Source organism: Ambystoma mexicanum, chromosome 10, assembly GCF_040938575.1.
Source record: "Ambystoma mexicanum isolate Mex_15411 chromosome 10, UKY_AmexF1_1, whole genome shotgun sequence".
NCBI classification, from domain to species: domain Eukaryota; kingdom Metazoa; phylum Chordata; class Amphibia; order Caudata; family Ambystomatidae; genus Ambystoma; species Ambystoma mexicanum.
The window spans coordinates 1102411493-1102429602 of NC_090932.1; the positions used below are offsets into that span (position 1 = coordinate 1102411493).

The 18110-nt window shown below is 47.7% G+C and overlaps 1 protein-coding gene across 3 annotated transcripts in view; it reads left to right on the forward strand.

Annotated features, from left to right (window-relative positions):
- The window catches only part of ELMOD3 (ELMO domain containing 3), a 635597-nt gene that overhangs the window by 516201 nt on the left and 101286 nt on the right, over positions 1–18110 (forward strand). For all 3 annotated transcript variants that reach the window (XM_069618948.1, XM_069618949.1, XM_069618950.1), the window contains one exon: positions 11439–11569. In XM_069618948.1, coding sequence (XP_069475049.1) covers positions 11439–11569 — 131 coding nt within the window. The remainder of the gene's footprint in view (positions 1–11438; positions 11570–18110) is intronic.

Sequence of the window (18110 nt, forward strand, 5' to 3'; positions counted from 1 at the left end):
ACCTTTCAACTGCCAGCTTGGTCACGCGGCTCTCGCTCATATCAATACAAAAGAGCACGTGACCACCGCGAGGCATAACATTCTTACCATTGTTTGAGACATGCATATCTCTACACATCTTTCCCCTTTACGGACACTTTAACAAGAGAATCTGATAAGAACACAGTAAAGAAAAACATACTTGATACAATGTAATGAACACAGTATGAAAGAGGAAACGATGTAATGAACACAGTATAAAAAAGAAAACTTTCTGAAATTGAAATATGAACTGTTAACATTTTTTTTTTTTCCACATTTAAATCCACATGCAATTCGTATTAGAAGATCAAGTTTCATAGTCTCTCATCCATACAGGCTTTGACCTAGACCTATGCGGACCTTCTTCATTGGTTCTCACACCAGCATTATCATTTTTCACCGCTACCACTCTTTCTTTCATCTCTTCCTTTCTTGGCATTGTTCACTTTTACTTCTTTTCCTTCTAACCGTTCGCCCAATTTACTCTCTTTCACGTCCCCTACTTTTGCCAACCTTCCTTTAGACCAAACTTCTCCTCCTTCCAAGATGACAACATTACTTTTTACTGCACAAATTCTCTTCGATCCCAGGAACTTACTTTCTACACATTTGTTCACTAGTCTGGGATTTTTAACATACACCATCTCCCCAATCTTCCATTCTTGTTCCTTCACTCTCATCCTGTCATCAAACAATTCCTTGTTACTCTCTTGATTCAAAGCAATGAGTTTCATTATGTGACTTCGATCCACATTCACCACCTTGGCCATGCCTAACCAACCTGGACATAGCTTTGTTCCAGGTTCCCTACTCTTCATAGACACAAATGGAGATATACCCGTTACCGAGTGTGGTGTAGTGACATAATTCCATGTTAACATCTTTAATACTTCTCTCCATGGTTGTCTTGATTTCATGGCCATTTGTAGGCCCCCCTTTATGTACCTGTTAATTCTTTCAACAAGCACATTAGCTTTGGGGTTATACAATGCTGTTCTCGTGTTTTATGCCATATTCTGCAAGAAATGTCTTCATTGCTACTGACACGAATTGTACCCCGTTGTCCGATATAATCTCAACAGGCACTCCTTCTTTAAGAAACACTCTCTCCAAAAATACAATCAATTCCTTAGCCGTGACTTCCTTCACCGCCTCCCACTCAAACCATTTAGAATGGTAGTCTACCACCACAAATACAAATCTTAATCCATCTCCCAAACCTGATATTGGGCCCATAATGTCCACTGCCAACTTACTCCAAGGCTGGTCTGGCACTACATTAGGTATTAATGGTGCTTCTCTCACCACCCTGCATTTGTCACTAGTTTGGCAAGCCATGCAATCCTTGACATACCTTTCTGCACTTCTGTCTATTCCTGGCCACCAATAATTCTGCCTCAACTTCCTTTTCATAGCTGCTTCTCCTGGATGTCCCTGATATGCCAGTTTTATCAATACAGATCTGAGTGATTGTGGTGGAATAACGCATCTACCCCTCCTCAGTCTGTTTTCACACAAATTCAACTCATCCCTTATCTCCCACCAGGTATTGAATTTACTCTCTAACTCTCCTTTCGCTGGCCATCCTTTCACAGTCCAACACTTCACAAGTTTAAGATCTTCATCTAGATCTTCTTCCTGTATCCACTCTTCTTTACTAACTGCACTCTGGATTTCAGCCACTACTGACTCCTCCTCTGTCTCCCTTTCTTCAACAATATCACTGTTTACCGGCAGCCTGGACAAACAGTCCGCTACCACGTTTCTCTTTCCCGGCAAATAGCTCACATCAAAGTTATAATTTTGGAGTCCCAAACCCCATCTGCTAATCCTTGGGGAGCCCAACGCCCATCTCCCACTCTCAAAAAGCTGAACCATGGGCTTGTGGTCTGACCTGACTACGAACCTTCTTCCCCACAAGAAAACTTTAAATGATTTACAGCCCAGAACATGGCCAAAGTTTCCCTTTCTATAACAGAATATTTGCACTCCGCCCCTCTTAGCGTCCTAGACACAAATGCAATAACTATTTCTGTATTGTCCTCGTCATACTGCACTAATGTTGCTCCCAGTCCAAGCATACTCACATCAACCACCAAAACACTCCTGTCTTTGGGATCGAATCTTCCTATGGAGGGCGCTTCACACACTGCTTTCTTGACACTCTCAAAAGCTACATCACATTCTGGCGACCATTCAAATTTCGCCCCCTTCTTGAGCAACATTCTAAGAGGAATAGAGACTTTGGCAAAAACTTTCACAAAATTATGATAATATTCGGCCAACCCCAAAAATGATTTCACTTGTTCCTTATTTTCTGGCACAGGCGCAACTTTCACTGCTTCCACCAAATTCCTCTTAGGTCTCACCGCTTGTTCGTCTATCTCATGTCGCAGATATTTCACTTTGTGTACTGCAATCTTGCACTTACTCCTTTTCACAGTTAACCCTGCCTCACCCAATCTGTTTAACACCTGTCTTAACACCTCATCATGTTCTACCGTGGAACTGGCATATATCAGTACATCGTCCTGAAACACAATTATGTTCTTTACTCCACTCAACACTGTCTCCATCACCCTTTGGAATACAGCTGCCGCCGAGGAGAGTCCAAACGGCATCCTGCAATATTTAAAGGTTCCAAACACTGTAATAAATTCCGTCAAATGTTGACAATCCTCCTTCAATGGGACTTGATGATACGCCTGAGAAAGATCAATAACTGAGAATATCTTGGCATTGTTCAACACAGATAATTTGTCACCAATTATCGGCAGGGGATGTCTATCTATTAAGATGTTTCTGTTCAGGTCTCGCAGGTCTACACATTGTCTGATGTCTCCATTTGCCTTCGCTGCTACCACCGCCGGCGACAACCACTCGGAGCTTTCAGTCTTCTAAATTATTCCCTTTTGAAGTAGCGATTCCACTTCTACCTTTAACTTTTCATTTAATTCATGAGGCAATAGCCTCACCTTGTGCACTTTAGGACTGGCTCCTGCTTTCAGCTGGAATTGATGCTCAAATCCCTTTAACATTCCCAATTCTTCTTGAAACACTCTAGGATATTCCTTCTCCCATTTATCCTTCAACTCTGCTACATCAATAGGCCTTTCCGCATTTGCTTGGATTCTGATTCCTAACTTCCACTGTTCACCCCATCCCAGGAGTGACAAACCTTCATGAGTAACATATATCTCAGCTCCACAGCTTCTTCCTTTGTATTTGATGGATGCCTGGAACATCCCTAAAATCTCAATTTTTACATTTCCATAAGCATAGGGTTCAATGTTATGTTCTTTCAACTGCTTTACATCTCCCTGCATGCAACCCAAAAACGTTGCCTTCGACATCAATGTCCACGGTGAACAACTGTCCACTTTCATTGTTACTACTCTCCCGTTGATCATGAACACATCCGTTGGTGCCCCTCCCTTATTTGAAACTTCCAATATTTCTAGCACATGCTTTGCTTGGTTGCTCACTCCCATTGCATGATCCTCTTCTTGTTCATGCACTCTTCCTCCTGCTTTGATTTTCTGTACCATTCCCGATTCACGACAGACTCTCGCAAAATGACCCTTTTCTTGCATTTCAAGCACAATATATTTCTGGCTGAACAGAACATGCTCGTTGATATGTGGCGGTTACTCCCACACTTACAACATCTAATTTCCTTGTTAGGAACCCCTTTGCAGAATCCCCTCACTGCAGCCACTCCTTCTGACTTATCTCCTTTCATAGTATTCATATATTTATGGGTCTGTTCCATGCTTCTTGCTGTGTCTATGGCTAACTCCAGTGATGCATCTTTTGACAGTAGCCTCTCCTGTATTTTTACATTGTTCGTGCATCTAACCAATTGGTCTCTTATCAGAGAGTCTGTGAGTAGTCCAAATTCACACCTGTGACTAAGGGATCTTAACGCTGCAATAAAGTTTTCCACAGGTTTTTGTGGATCTTGTAACCTCTGGAAGAACTTGTGTCTTTCAAATGTTATGTTCTTTTTAGCTTCAAAATGAACTTCCAACTTCCTTTCTGCCATAGAATACTGATCCACATCTCCTTGGCCTTGCTGTGGAAGATCTGGCAACCCATCATAAACGCTCCTGCCTTCGGTTCCTAAATTGTGTAGCAAAATCGCTTCTTTCCTCGCTGATGCGAACTTGTCACCTCCTATGGCAATCAAATACGTGTCAAACAACTTCTTCCACCTGTCCCACCTAATTGGCGGGGCACCTGGTTCTGCCAGGAACGGTGGTGGCGGTGACATACTTGCTGCAGCCATCTTATTTGTATTATCCTAATATTGTCACTACCAATTTTTTATTGTGTGCACACTCTCACAGACAGTTGACTCTACCTTTGCCAGTCACTAACTGGTTCCTCCTTCCCCAATGTCAATGTCCCTTTGGGTATCCTAATCTATATTCCAAAGTTCTTTAAACCTTGAATTTCTATGTAACGTCTTTTGGGCAGCACTTTTCTTTTCTATACCAGCTGTGTCCTCTTGGTGGCGCTGTCTTATAATACAGGTGGCCCTGTTTTCAGTTTAGAGTTTATCTCTAATGTGCCTCCCCCTCTTGTTGTTTGTGCTTGGCCCAGCCCCACTCCCCCTCCGCTCCTCACCTCTGTGTCCAATGAGGCTGGGGTGGGTGGGCGGCACCGACCTGGATTAGCTGCTATGGCTCTTATCAGTGAGCCGCCGAGGCAGGGGAACGAAGAGCGCCACGCTCCTCCTTCACCGCGGAGACCGTCTCCCTGCAGCACCTCACCATCCGGCTGCTGCGGAGACAGTCCTCCTGTGGCCCCCACCTCCGTGTGCTGCTCTGTGCGGCGTCTGGGAACCGCTACGGATGCTGACGTCCCGGCACTCTGCCTCTCCTCAGAGGATCGCCCCGCTGGCTCCGTGGCGTGCCTCGTTGCCACTGAAAGAGGCACGGTACACGTAATTAAATTGGAGTTTGTTTATTAAACGGAGCTCCCCGGAGCCCCAACCAACATTGGTAATGTACACCTTTCAACTGCCAGCTTGGTCACGCGGCTCTTGCTCATATCAATACAAAAGAGCGCGCGTGACCACCGCGAGGCATAACATTCTTACCATTGTTTGAGACATGCATATCTCTACACAGAGGACAAATCGAGGAGGATGAGAACGGAGGGAGAGTTGGAGTCGAGGTTTGGGAGAAAGTCTTCACAGGTGTTCAGGGGAGCAATTTCTATGCCTCTGGCTGCTCTAAAGCCAGACTGGTGGTCGTGGAGACAGCCAACAGATTCGTTGTGATAGTTAGTTGGGAGATGACCACCTTCTGCAAGAGTTTGCCCAAGAAAGGGGTAGTGGAGATAGGGTGGTAGTTAGCTGGGCAGGAAGAGTTAGCAGATTGCTTTTTTTAGGAGGGAATGCACAAGGGAGTGCTTGAGGGGTAGTGGGAAGGTGCCATAGGCAAAAGAGTGGTTGCAGAACTCTGCCAAAGAGGGTGCAAGGGAGGCAATGGTGTCCTTGATAATTCTGGAGTAGCATATAAGCACCTGTTTAGAGGAGACTTTCATAGAGCCAACTGTCTTGGCAACCTCCTCCAGTGCTATGGTTGAGAAAGCGGAGAGTAGGGGGAAGGAAGGACTTGGGCACAAAGAGAGGCCTGAGAGCAGGTGCGAGAGGAGGGAAGGGGGTAGAGGAGAGTGAGGACAGAATGCCCTGAGTTTTGTTTGGATGCAAAATTGGCAGCCAAAGCCGTGCAGTGGGCCTGGGAAGGAGGAGGAGCAGGGGAGACTGCAGTAGGATTGTCAAGCTCCTTACATATTTTGAAAAGTTCATCAGTGTTGTTGGCAGCCCCAGAGCGGATGGAGAATCTATATTGCCTTTGGAGCAGGCGACAGGCCAGTTTGTCAGAGGATGTGCTAAAAGCCAACCACTTCCGTTCTGCAACTTTGCACTTGCTTTTCAGTGAGACAAGGTCGGAAACCTACCAATTATTGCACTTGGAAGCATGCTTAATGCTGATACTCATGGCAGGGTCAAGGGTGTTGGAGATGGAGAGGTGAAGATTAGCAAGGACTGAGTTGTTGGGAGAGTCAATAGAGAAGGGGTCCGAGGGGGAATGAAAGACGGCAAAAGCAGCTACTGACACTCGCTTCATCGGTCGAATGACAGAGAAGGAGACTGGCAGTGCAGGAAGAGGCTCACGGGGAGCACAAGAACTCCAGATGATTGGTGAGGAGAGCATCGTCCGACCAGGAGAGAGGTAGTGAGAGGGTTAGAGAAAAGGATGTCCACTAAGATGAGAGCATCCAAGGTGTGCCCGGCTGAGTGGGTCGGGCGTGAGGGAAGAATGGTGGGGGAAAGAGTCACAGAGGTTGCGGAAGAGTAAAGTAGCCACATCATGAGTCAAGATGAATATTGAAGTCTCGGAGGAGGAGAAGCTTAGGGGTAGAGGTCAGGAGAGAAGAGGTGCGGTCGGCTTACTCTGAAAGGAAGAGGGAGACTGGCCCAGGGGGCTTGTAGATGGTGGCGAGAGTGAGCGAGAGGGTAGGAGACACAGCTTGCAGACAAGGCATTCAAAGGAGGAGTAGGATTGAGTGGGTATGATGGAAGTAGGGACCCATTCAGGGAAGATGAGGGCCTCTCCACCACCAGAACATTTAGGCCTGGGCTTGGAGAGGATCTTGTAGCCCTCGGGATGAAGGGTATCAAAAGTAGTGACAGCTGGCATTGAACCACGTCTCAGTGAGGGCGAAGATGTCGAGGTCAAAGTCTGCAAGGAGTTGACAGATGTCAGAGGAGTGTTTAACAGCGGAACAAGAATTAAGGGTATCTAAGTAAAGCTGTTTGCTGCCTTTAAAGGTCTTCCGAGGAGGGGTACAGGGACTAGGTACAACTGTCGTAAGAGGTGAGAGGGGTGGCAGGCGGAGGTGAGGGGAGGGAGTTAATGAGAGACGAAACACGCCTGTCAAGAGGTTGGGCTGAGAGCCCTTGGACATGATGGTGCCATTCTGGTAGACATTCATGATGCACCTGGAAGATGGGAAGTGTGCCAAGAGCCCTTCCCATCTGGCTCCACCATTAATGATCAAAGAAGTGAATGGGGAGAGGACTGAGACCATATGGGGAGTCCATGGGTCTGGAGAGGGAATGACAAAGAGGATGTCAGTAGTTGTCTGCAAATATCTTGGCATCAGGAGCTGTGTAGTCTCACACATATTCTTGCATAAGATCAGAAAAGTGCCTATAACATTTGAAACTTCTTTAAGGGGATTTGCATTGCTGAGACTAATGTCTTTCTTGTGCATTCCTACCCGATATGATGGTCTTAAAGAGATGGGGCAGCTCAAATAGCATGTATATTGTGTGGTACCAAAGCTCACAGGCCTCCCTCAAGCTGCTAGTTAATGGATTTCCAACGTTGCTGCCTGGTAGCCCAATGGTAACTATGTATTGAAATCAGCAGGATGTACCCATATTATCTCAACACTTTATAAACAGTTTTTATCCCCCAGCAAGCAGCCAGCTACAACTAGGAAAAGATGGGAAGAACTGCTTGGATGGCAGGTCTGTTACACGCAATGGGAGGCTGCTATGAAACATGTTCATCTGGTGCTGGTGCGATACTCTCATAAGCAAATTCAATTAAAATATTTGTATCAGTATTATCGCACACCACCACAATTGGCTAAGTATGTTCAACATACAAATAGAGAATGTCTGAGGTGCTGAACACCAAATATTGATTTTCTACACTTGCCGTGAAAAGTGCCCTCCCATTCTAGCATAACTGAGTTTGATATTAAAAAACCACCTGATGTGCATTTGGTGGGTTGTATCACCAGATCAAACAAAGGATACGAGGTTTATAGGACTTGTATGTTTGCTCGTTAAATCATTAATCGCAAAATCCTGAATGAAGGGTAGTCCATCGTGGCCTCATGGATGAGAAATCTCCTGTGGTGCAATTTACAAGAAAGTATGATCAGAAATGCTTGCGATATCTCTGATCACCCTAAACATTATTGGGGACATTTTCATTCCAACCTCGATAAAAATGGTCCGCCAAAAAGGAATGACTCCTAAGCCTCTGGCATTGACTGCTGTGATGGCTCTATTGAACTGCAAATGCAATGTTATTTGATATTTGTATAGTGCCTACTACCATTGTTATGGCTTCGAAGGGCTGTGGTGGATGAAGGCCCTTCAGAAGACCATAGTTTGTGCAAACATAAAATGAAAATCCATTACATTGCATGCAAATAGTAATTGAATTTGGTGATCATTCAAGTACTAGCAGCGAAGTATAGTTTAAGACATTATAAAAATAATGCAGCACATAGCAGTCATCTCTGTGCCTGAACACTACGTCAGTGAATATGTGACAGTTGGACCAAAGGTTTTGTCAGACTCTGCTGTATGTTTCGGGCTGCAGCGCAAGAGGGGGAATGGGTATTATAAATATGGTCTTTTAACCCCTAAGAGAACTGCCTTCAGTTGAGGGCTCTGCTATACTTTACTTGCAGAGCACATGCACACTGAATAACATGCAGTTGCATGCACTATTGTAAAATGTCAAAGATTCAATGCATGCCCTCTTGTCTGCATAATGGGGTTATTGCAGTACTGCCTCGTCCTCCATGGCATCACTACTCAATAAGAATCCTGGTGTTCTAGAGGAAAATCACTTCCTCCCAACCCTAACCTCCCTGAATATCCATTTCCCTGCCCGTAGGAGTCCTGTGTGTCTGACCTTCAGCTAGCGGGAACGTATATTGAATTACTATGCTCTTGTTGGGTCCCTGCAATCCCCCTTGTGCTACCCCAAGCCTAACGCGAAACTGCAAGCACAATGACCACACAAAATCAACATGCACACTTGGCAGTCACATCCAAAATGCATTGCAATTGACGTCCACCCATTGGGTGGACCCTCAGGTTTACTCAATAGACAAATCACAGTTTCATATGAGGATGTGTATAAATGGCAATGCATCAGCGGGATTGACAAGGTAACAGTATCCTGAAATGTAATTCTGAAACATATTGTATGAAAACCATCTCTTAATTACAAATCAAAGTATAACCTATAAATTATATATGGGTGAAGAGCTCAGTGAAAAGCATAGCCTATTGTGTAGTAATATCAAAGTTTGTGTTGTATAGGACCTAACAGTGTTATTTTTCAGCAGTCTTCTGAGAGTTTATGCCTTAAGTAAGATAGATGTGTGCCCATGCAGCTGTTTGTTGCTCTGAAGTCCAGTTAAAAACAAGCACTAACAAACAATATACTTTAGGATTTTGAATAGCTAATAAATGGCAGTGCTTGGGACACTTTTATTTCTTGATTTCAATCTACTTCTGTCATGTAGTAACATCACATTTTGTGTTGTAGAGGGCCTGCCAATGTTAGTTTTAAGCAGTCTTCTGTGATTTAATGTCTTAATTGTCCATGCAAATGAATTCCTGCTGTAACTAAAATAAGACAGATGTGTGTCCTTGCATCTGTTCCTTGTACGTACGCCCAGTTTAAAAAACAGAATTGACAAAGGGTATAATTTAGGCTTTTATGCAGGTAATCTGTAGGTATTTGTGAGGCACTGCCAACATATGATTAAGTACTTGCAGTCGTGTTCCATTTCCATGTTCTAGCCACATCCATTATGGCAATGCATGTTCCTTAGTATCTAGCTACTTGCCCCGTGTAGTAACCTGAATGTTGTGTGTAGGGCCTGCCAGTGTTATTTTTAAGCAGTCTTCTTAGATTCAGTGCCTTAAGTGTGGATGCCCGTTGTAAATAAAATAAGACGGATATGTGCCCATGTACGTGTTCCTTGCACTTTAGTCCTGTTAACAACATTACCAACAAATGCTTTGGCTTTTGTATAGGTATTATGTAATCTAAGTGGTCTTGTATAGCACCCATCCACCACTATTGGTGGTCTTGCTGCGCTTGGCTCTGTAGTAAGAAAAATGGTGGTTGGGTTCATTAATGGGACAGTGGGAAAAGCTGATGGGGAAACCTGTGGTGTTGATGGGTGCAGGTCGGAAGTACCCAGTTCCTGAGTGCCAATCTGCTTCCTATGGGATGGGTGACGATACTTGGGAGTATGCTATCCATGAGGAAGAGCCCAAGATCTGATGGACTACAGCAATTTGGGTCGATAGCCGCTGATGTGGGAATGTGCGACAGGGCTAAAGAGGCTCGGTTAGTGTTGATGGGTTCACAGCTAGACCTGTGGTGACAGTCTTTGGGGGTTTGTGTGTCTAGTGTAAGGTGTTAGGAGATGCACCTTGGAATAGAAAATGGCATTGGATGGTAAAGAGAGGTGTGTTTGCAGAAGCAGACAGGGGTTTAGGGCCTGCGGGATATGATGGACTTGTCAATGTACATGATTTCAATGGACCACTATGCTGTAGGATGTCACCTTCTATATGCAAGTGAATAACAGTTTGTAACAATTCCTTTTATACAATTAAAAGGGGTTTACTCTAAATGTATACCAAAGCTGGTCTGTTTAGTATAAGCCTTGCTGCTCAGTCTCCTACAAGTAAGAGTTTGGGTAGACGTTATGGTGAACCCTGCAGGCCCACAAATTTTGGCTGCCCAGAACCCTACTCTTTTTTTTATAGTGGTTCTGAATCTCTAACCCGCCTCACCCCACACCCAAAATATTGATGGTTGCATGGGGCGGGCTCTGGGTGTGCTTGAGTCACATGCTTGTACTCCAACTATCTTAAAGCAAGACATGGGTTTGTTTGCAAGCTGTGCATAGCATCCCATGGTCCCGTCCCTGTGGTCATAATATTCAATTAGCATAGGGGGCAAGGGTAGTAAAGACAGAAATTCAAGCAGGGTCTACTGTGAGCGAATTATATGTACTTTCTCTGTGGCGTGGGGAAATGTGAGCGGAACTGAGGAAAGGAGACTCAGTCAACTACGCTTATGTATTTCGGACAGAAATTTGAGAGCCAGTAGTGCAGGGATGCGCAGTACTCCCCTGATGGTTGTGAAAAGCTATGCAAATCCAATCTGGAGCAAAATTCACTCAAAAGAATATTACTGAAGTAAAGTAACTTATTGTCTACAAAAGCAGGATAGAGGAAACTAACTTGATGTCATAGAATTTTTTTTCACCCAGGCATCTAAAGAAAATGGGCAATAAAGATGTTTGAAATTATCCTGCTGCTGTGTACAGGTCCTTCTGTCTCTTGGGGAATATTTAAGCCATGCTCGTCTTTAGAAGATCCCATACTCTGGAAAAAAATGGAACCGAAACATTGGGGGGGATATGATAAACCAGTGACGGCCTCACTGCATGGAAGTCTCTTTGATTCAGATTTGTTTTGCTTAATGTTATGTTTGTTGCAAGTGCCATGGGAGGAATCTTGTGTATAGTCACATTTTTCTCTTCTTTTGTGTGATCTCTCATAGGTTTGGACCCTGCCACAGATCTACGAGCGACTGGACTCCTAGGCTTGATGCACACCCTGTATCTGGTGATGGACACTCAGACTTTACCACTTGCTCGAGAAATCTTCAAGTTGTCGCAGCATGAGACTCAGGTGCTAAACCCCTTCTCTATTCTACTTCTGATATTATTTCTCATGTGTAGAGCATATAAAAGCCTATTGTTGGGGTTGAAGGGGTGGCATAATATTTGCCTAACTACACCACAGTGATCAGTCGCTAGTCAGGTTCTATTGTCTAGCAAAGTGTTAGGAAAGTTGTTACTTTGGATCCTTGTCTCCATTGACTTTCGTGGAGATCCCCAGCACATGTGCCAGTAGCCTGGATCTTGAAGGATCCTTTGCCTTACCCACCTGCTCAACTCACTTTGGGGTGCACTTGTCAGTCCCTAACCAGTGAAGGGAGAGCCCATCCCATTTTTTTCCATCTTTGTTATTAGGCAGGGTTTGTTCAAGAGACATGCAATTTCTACCCTTGGAGTCCCCACTAAGGTAAGATAACCCAGAGTTGATCAAGGATGGCTAGGGAAGACTTGTCTCACTGATGTAGTATTGCTGGGCAATCTGTTCATGGGTTCAAGGGGATTCACCTACGGTTGATTTCTGGTTCCTCTGGTGACCTCGGACGGCAGTGAAAGTAGACTAGATAGGTTCCACGATGTAGCAGACACCCTCATAGACGACTGGATGAATGCATGTCTTGCATTGACCCTGGACAGAGTCAGCAGGTTCTTGCCAACTTGGGAGGTTGAACTTGGGTTCCTGGCAGGCTCACAGCAGAAGAAACGGGAGTAAGAATGAAGTAAAGGGGTGGAGATTGGCGCACCGGCACAAGGAATTGGCCAACAAGGCGTAAAGGATCTTCAGCGGAACTGGAGAACATGACGGCTCAGGATATGCAACCATGCGGGTGGTGACTCTGTCCTTAACACCCTTTATAGGCGGCATTAGTTGCCATGTTCGTATGCCAACTAGAAGTTGCCACAGTGTCTGTCGGGGAAGATTTTTATTTTTGCATTTTCTATCAGTAGATTTAGGCGGAACCCCAGCACATTTTTTGAGGTAAATAAATATTTTTTAGATTTGCTTACCTCATTTATTTGTGGGCACTGGTGAGTCCCTAAGGCTACCAGTGCAGGAGCACTGTTTCCGTCAGTCATGTGTTTATAATGTAGCACACACCTTGGAGTACAGCAGGGTTACATAATCCTTTGTCAACATTTTCTTTTTGGGCAACATACTTTGCATTTTGATGCTCCTAAGACAGGCTTTTGGCATTGAACCATGCCTTACGTCTTGGGTGCACCATCATCATTATTTACTATTTTTCTTTTACTGCATAATGCCATTTCGAGTACCATATACTCCTACATCCCCGTCCCGTTTCCTCCATAGTTATGGAACTTCTCTCCATCCTGTGGGACGGGACCGGAGCACTTTGTAAAAAGCATCCACATTTTTTTCAAAACTGTGTCCCTCCTCTCTTTCCTGCGTGGGGCCCGGCACGCGGCCGTAACCCCGCCCTCCTTGACTCCGCCCCGCGCATCGCCCATCAGTCCTTTTCTCCGCACGATCGGGGCCGGATGCACTTGCATCCTCGGAAGACTTTCTTCCCTGTTTTCCTCTCTGGCTCTCGCTAGCGTTCGTTTACTAGTCTGTCTATGTCTTTTAAGCTAGATTTTCCAGACTGTTCATCGTGTCACCGTCGCTTCGCGAGGGCGGATCCCCATCCTCTTTGTTTAGAGTGTTTGGGTCCGGAACACCGTTGGGACTCCTGTTTTTACTGTGACTGCCTTTCGGTCCGGGCACTTCAACGTCGGTTGGAGCGGTGGGAGGAGGTGTTCGGACAAACTCCTCCTTCTCATTTTCAGGCGTTCATCGACGAGAAGAAAAAACGCCCGGTAAATTCTTTACTTTTCAGAGCACCCCAGCCGGGGGATACCTTTCTGGGTTCCTCTCGGGCCAGGAGGGGCGTTGATCGCTCTGTTACCGGGGTTCGCCCTGAGGTGCCTGTCGGGTCTAATAATTCTACCAGAGTTTTCTCCGAGGGTCTCCGTAAGGGGCCTGTGATCACCGGAGTACACTCCGAGGCCCCTCCTGTGGGGGCTGTGTGTAGACCCAGTTCTACTGAGTCGTGGGGTACCGGCGCTTGCTCTGAGGCCGTTCTTTCGGCTTCCCTCAAAAACAAAACCGCGGTACGCCCCGAGGTCTTGGCTGGGCTCGAGGTTACCGAACGCATGTTCGAGGACCTTGCCGATAAGGCTTCTACCAGGCCTAGGTCCGAGGTCCCTCGTACAGAAGCTAAAGCTACCAACAGTTCTGAGGGGCCAGGCAAGGCCCTGTCGGTGACGGCGCACCGTTTCCGCTCTTGTGGTAACACCAGATCTGTTGAGGGGGCAAAGAAGAAAGTTTCTTCTTTTACCGGCAGTGCCAAGGCCCTTCCTTTGAAGGCTCAGTTGGCGGTTGGTATGTCGCAGAAACATTCCAGGCCTCATAGCACCGGCTCTGCCGAGGTTCCTTACGTTAAGGCTAAAATTAAGACCCCTGACCCATCGAAGGGGACCCCTGCCTCACTTCCTCACGTGTCGCAGTTCCCCTCAGATGAGGACAAACTGGCGGCCGTTCCCGCCACGACCACGGCGGCCATTTTAGGTACTACCCCTACAACTACGCCATCGGCCCCTGGTGTAGGGTTCGGTCCTTTGGGTGAACCTAAGGTCCCTTGTGCGCATCCTTACCGGCCGGTTTATGATTGGAACGCCCGGATGCCTCTTCCGCACAATGTTTAGTTGCCCGCGGGGGTGGCTCCCTTGATTTATGTGGATACGTCGGCGGAGGGGCCGGTGTGGCACCCTTCCCTGTTACGTCCCTGGATTTGTCCACCTCATGAGAGGCCTCCTCAGGTTCCAAAACAATCTCCTGAGGATGCCTTTTTCGGAAAAATTTCAAGTGCTTAGGCGCACCGACCCCATGAGGGAATATTTCAAAGGGCTTTTCAAGGAGATATGTCCACCTGCGCCTCTGGCTCCATTTGTTCCCGCGGTAGTCCCGCCGGTGCCTCCCTTGCCCGTGGTGCCTCCCCCTGCGCTTCTGCCTTTGCCACCATTGTCCCCAGTGGACAAGGCAGTGCCTGACAAGGCTCAGCAGGATCCTGACCTGTCAGATGACCCTCAAGGCGATCAGGACAACAAGGACCTTCCCCGCTCTATCAGAGCCTTTCATGACCGGGTACTGGACATGATGAGTTTCTTAGATGTTCCGGTGCCCGAGGCACCCGCTCCGCAGGAGGGTGTGCTTTCTGGGGCGTTCACCTTGTCTCCTTTGGAGCGTACCGGCCTGTTCTTGCAGAAGGACGTTCTGGCCGAGGTCCGAAGAGTTTGGGAAAAGCCACACTCGGGACTTTTTGTCAATAAAAAGTTTGACACGAGGTACAGGCTGCATTCTTCGGAAGAAGTGGCCTTGTCTTGTCCGCCTCCCTCCTCCACAGAGGTGGCTGCAGCTACGTTGCAATCCAGGCCTGCAGCAGCATCCTCCGCGACGGCTACTCAGGTCTTGGGAAAGGAGGACAAGCTCCTGGACTCCCTAGGGAGGAAAATCTTTGCCAATTCGGCCTTACAGCTCAGACAGGCCAATGCAGAATTGATTTTGGCGGGAGCTAACATGCGGATGTGGAAAGGTCTGTCGGAGTTTGAGGAGCACATTCCGGTCGAGAAGTTGGAAGATTTCAGAGGGGGCCTTTCCGATGCCAGGGTCTTGGCCCAGGATCTCCTGGAGGCTGCGGCTCATCACGTAGACACCTCGGCTCGGGCCTTATGCTTGGTGATGAGACCTCGCGGCAAGCGTGGCTGCATGCCACTAAGTTTTCGAAGGAAGTGCAAGCCAAGGTTCTGGACCTGCCATTCGATGGTAAGGAGCTTTTTCACTCTTCTACTGATGTAGAGCTCACCAAAACCAAAGATTGCACTCAGGTGGCTAAATCATTGTCTGTTCTGGTTAAAGCCCCTTTCAAGTCTCAAAGACCGTTGTCGCAAAGTCGACCTTCCTTTGGTTTTAGGGGCTTCCTCGACCGCAAATCTCACAGAGTGGATACTCCTGCGGGGAATAACCGCCGTAGACAACAGCGTACGCGGTTTTTCTCCCGCTCCTCAGCCTCCTCATCAGGGCCACCGATAAGCCTGCCAAATGAGGGTTTTCCGCGCTCGCACGAGACCCCGGTGGGAGGACGCATTGCGTCTCATTGGGAGACGTGGCAGACCATCACAGAAGACAGATGGGTCTTGTCATTCGCTCGAGCGGGCTTCCGCTTACCTTTACCCCCTACCCCACCCTCGACCCTCCTTTTCAGCTGTCGGGCTCACCCTCCTTCAAGGCCGAGGTTCAGAAACTTCTGCACCTCAGAGCTGTGGAACCAGTTCCCCTTGGGGAGCGAGGGGAGGGTTTTTAGTCGCGGCTGTTTACGGTGCCCAAACCCAACCAGGCTGGCCTGCGCAGCATCCTAGACCTTTCCCAGTTCAATCTTTTCCTACCCCAAGAGAAATTCAAGATGATCACGCCTGGCCAGATTCGCTCCTCTTTGCAGATGGCCGATTGGCTCAGCGTGGTGGATCTTCAGGATGCGTACATGCATATCCTGATTTGGAATCCACACAGGAGATACCTCCGCTTCTCTTTGGGAGAGGAGCACTTCCAGTTTTGGGTGCTTCCTTTTGGCTTCAGTTCGGCGCTGCGTGTCTTCACGAAGATGATGTTGGTGATTGCGGCCTATCTTCGTCTCCAGGGTATCCATGTGTATCCCTATTTGGACGACTGGCTCCTACGCAGCCTTTGTCCGTTGGCAGCAGCGGGCAACCTCCAGTCTCTCCTTCAGCTCCTGTTCCATCTTGGGCTGTAGGTGAACTGGCAGAAATCCTCCATGATGGTCTCACAGGACCTGACTTTCCTGGGTTTTCGTTGGAACACGATCGACTGCCGAGTGTATCTGACCGGGGACAGAATGGCGGATCTGTTGGCCACGTGTCAGAAGTTTGCCCAGTCGGAGAGCATGTCGGCCTGGTGGTTCCAGAGGCTTCTGGGCCTCATGGCCTCGTGTGTACTGGCTCTTCCTCTTGCTCGTCTCAAAATGAGACTGACCCAGATGGCTCTTCGGAGTTCCTGGCGTCAGGCTGTGGACCCGGATTCCAAGCGGATGATTCCGGATTCCATGAGAGTGGACCTGGACTGGTGGTCGTCTCTCAGCAACCTGTCAGTGGGCGCGGGGTTTCAGGACCCAGCCCCCACGGTGACGATCACGACGGACTCCTCCCTTTTGGGGTGGGGTGCGACATTAGATCTTCTTCAGGTCTCGGACCTCTGGTCGCCTCAGGGCAAGCTCCTGCACATAAATCATTTGGAGCTTCTGGCGATCTTTCTGGCGCTCAAGGCGTTCAGACCGCTCATTGTCAACAAGGTGGTCCGCATAAGAACAGACAATGTGGTATCAATCTATTACATAAACAAGCAAGTGGGAACGAAGTCTCTCCCTCTCGTGGACCTGTCCATCCAGATTGGGGAGTGGGCCGTGCTTCATGGGGTCTGGCTGCTTGCAGTGCACATCCCGGGCCAGCTGAATGTCACTGCGGATGCCCTCAGCCGGCGGACAGTGGTCAGCTACGAGTGGGAGTTGAAGGCAGAGATCGTCTCATGGATTTTCTCGCGTTGGGGCACACCGGAGGTGGACCTCTTCGCCACGGCGGTAAACAAGAAGCTTCCTCAGTATGCCTCCAGAGGGGGGCTGGGAGCCTCCTCTCTCGGGGACGCTCTCGAGATTCCATGGCACAACATGAGAGCTTACGCCTTCCCGCCTCTTCCCCTAGTTCATCAAGCAATTTGGAAGTTGAAGAGCTCTGTCAACTGTTCTCTTCTACTGATAGCTCCGTGGTGGCCGGCCAGGTTTTGTTTTTCAGAACTTCAACACCTGTCGGTGTGTCCGCCGATCAGGTTACCAGTAATTCCCGATCTTCTTCACCAAAGGGAACAACAGATGTGGCACCCCTCCCCACAATCGCTCAACTTGGCGGCATGGTGCCTGAGTTCAAGTCTCTAGAGCGTTTGGGCTTGTCTGCGGATAACATGCGCATTATCCAGGCAGCCAGGAAACCCTCGACCAGATTCCAATACAAGAGTAAATGGCTCAGGTTCTGTCATTGGTGTTTGGAGAAAGAATTGGACCCGAGGGTGGCAACGATTGACACGGTGCTGTCCTTCGTATCCTTCCTAGCAGAGTCGGGGGTTCATGTTCTGTCTTGCAGGACTTATCTCTCAGCGGTTTCCGCTTACCTCTCTACAGACCGGTGTTCTTATTCTTTAACTAACCCGGTGGTAAAGAGACATTTTGCTTGCTTGACACGCATCTACCCTCCGGTTCGTAGTCCGCAACCGCCTTGGGACCTAAATGTAGTCCTGACGGCGCTGTGCCATAAACCCTTTGAGCCAATGGCTACGATTGACCTCAAGTACGTGTCCTGGAAAGTGTCCTTTCTTATCGCCGTTACGTCAGCGAGGAGAGTGAGTGAGGTCCAGGCATTGTCGGTGGAGCATCCTTTCTTGGTCTTTCACAAGGACAAGGTAGTCCTTCGGACGAACCCAGCTTTCCTACCGA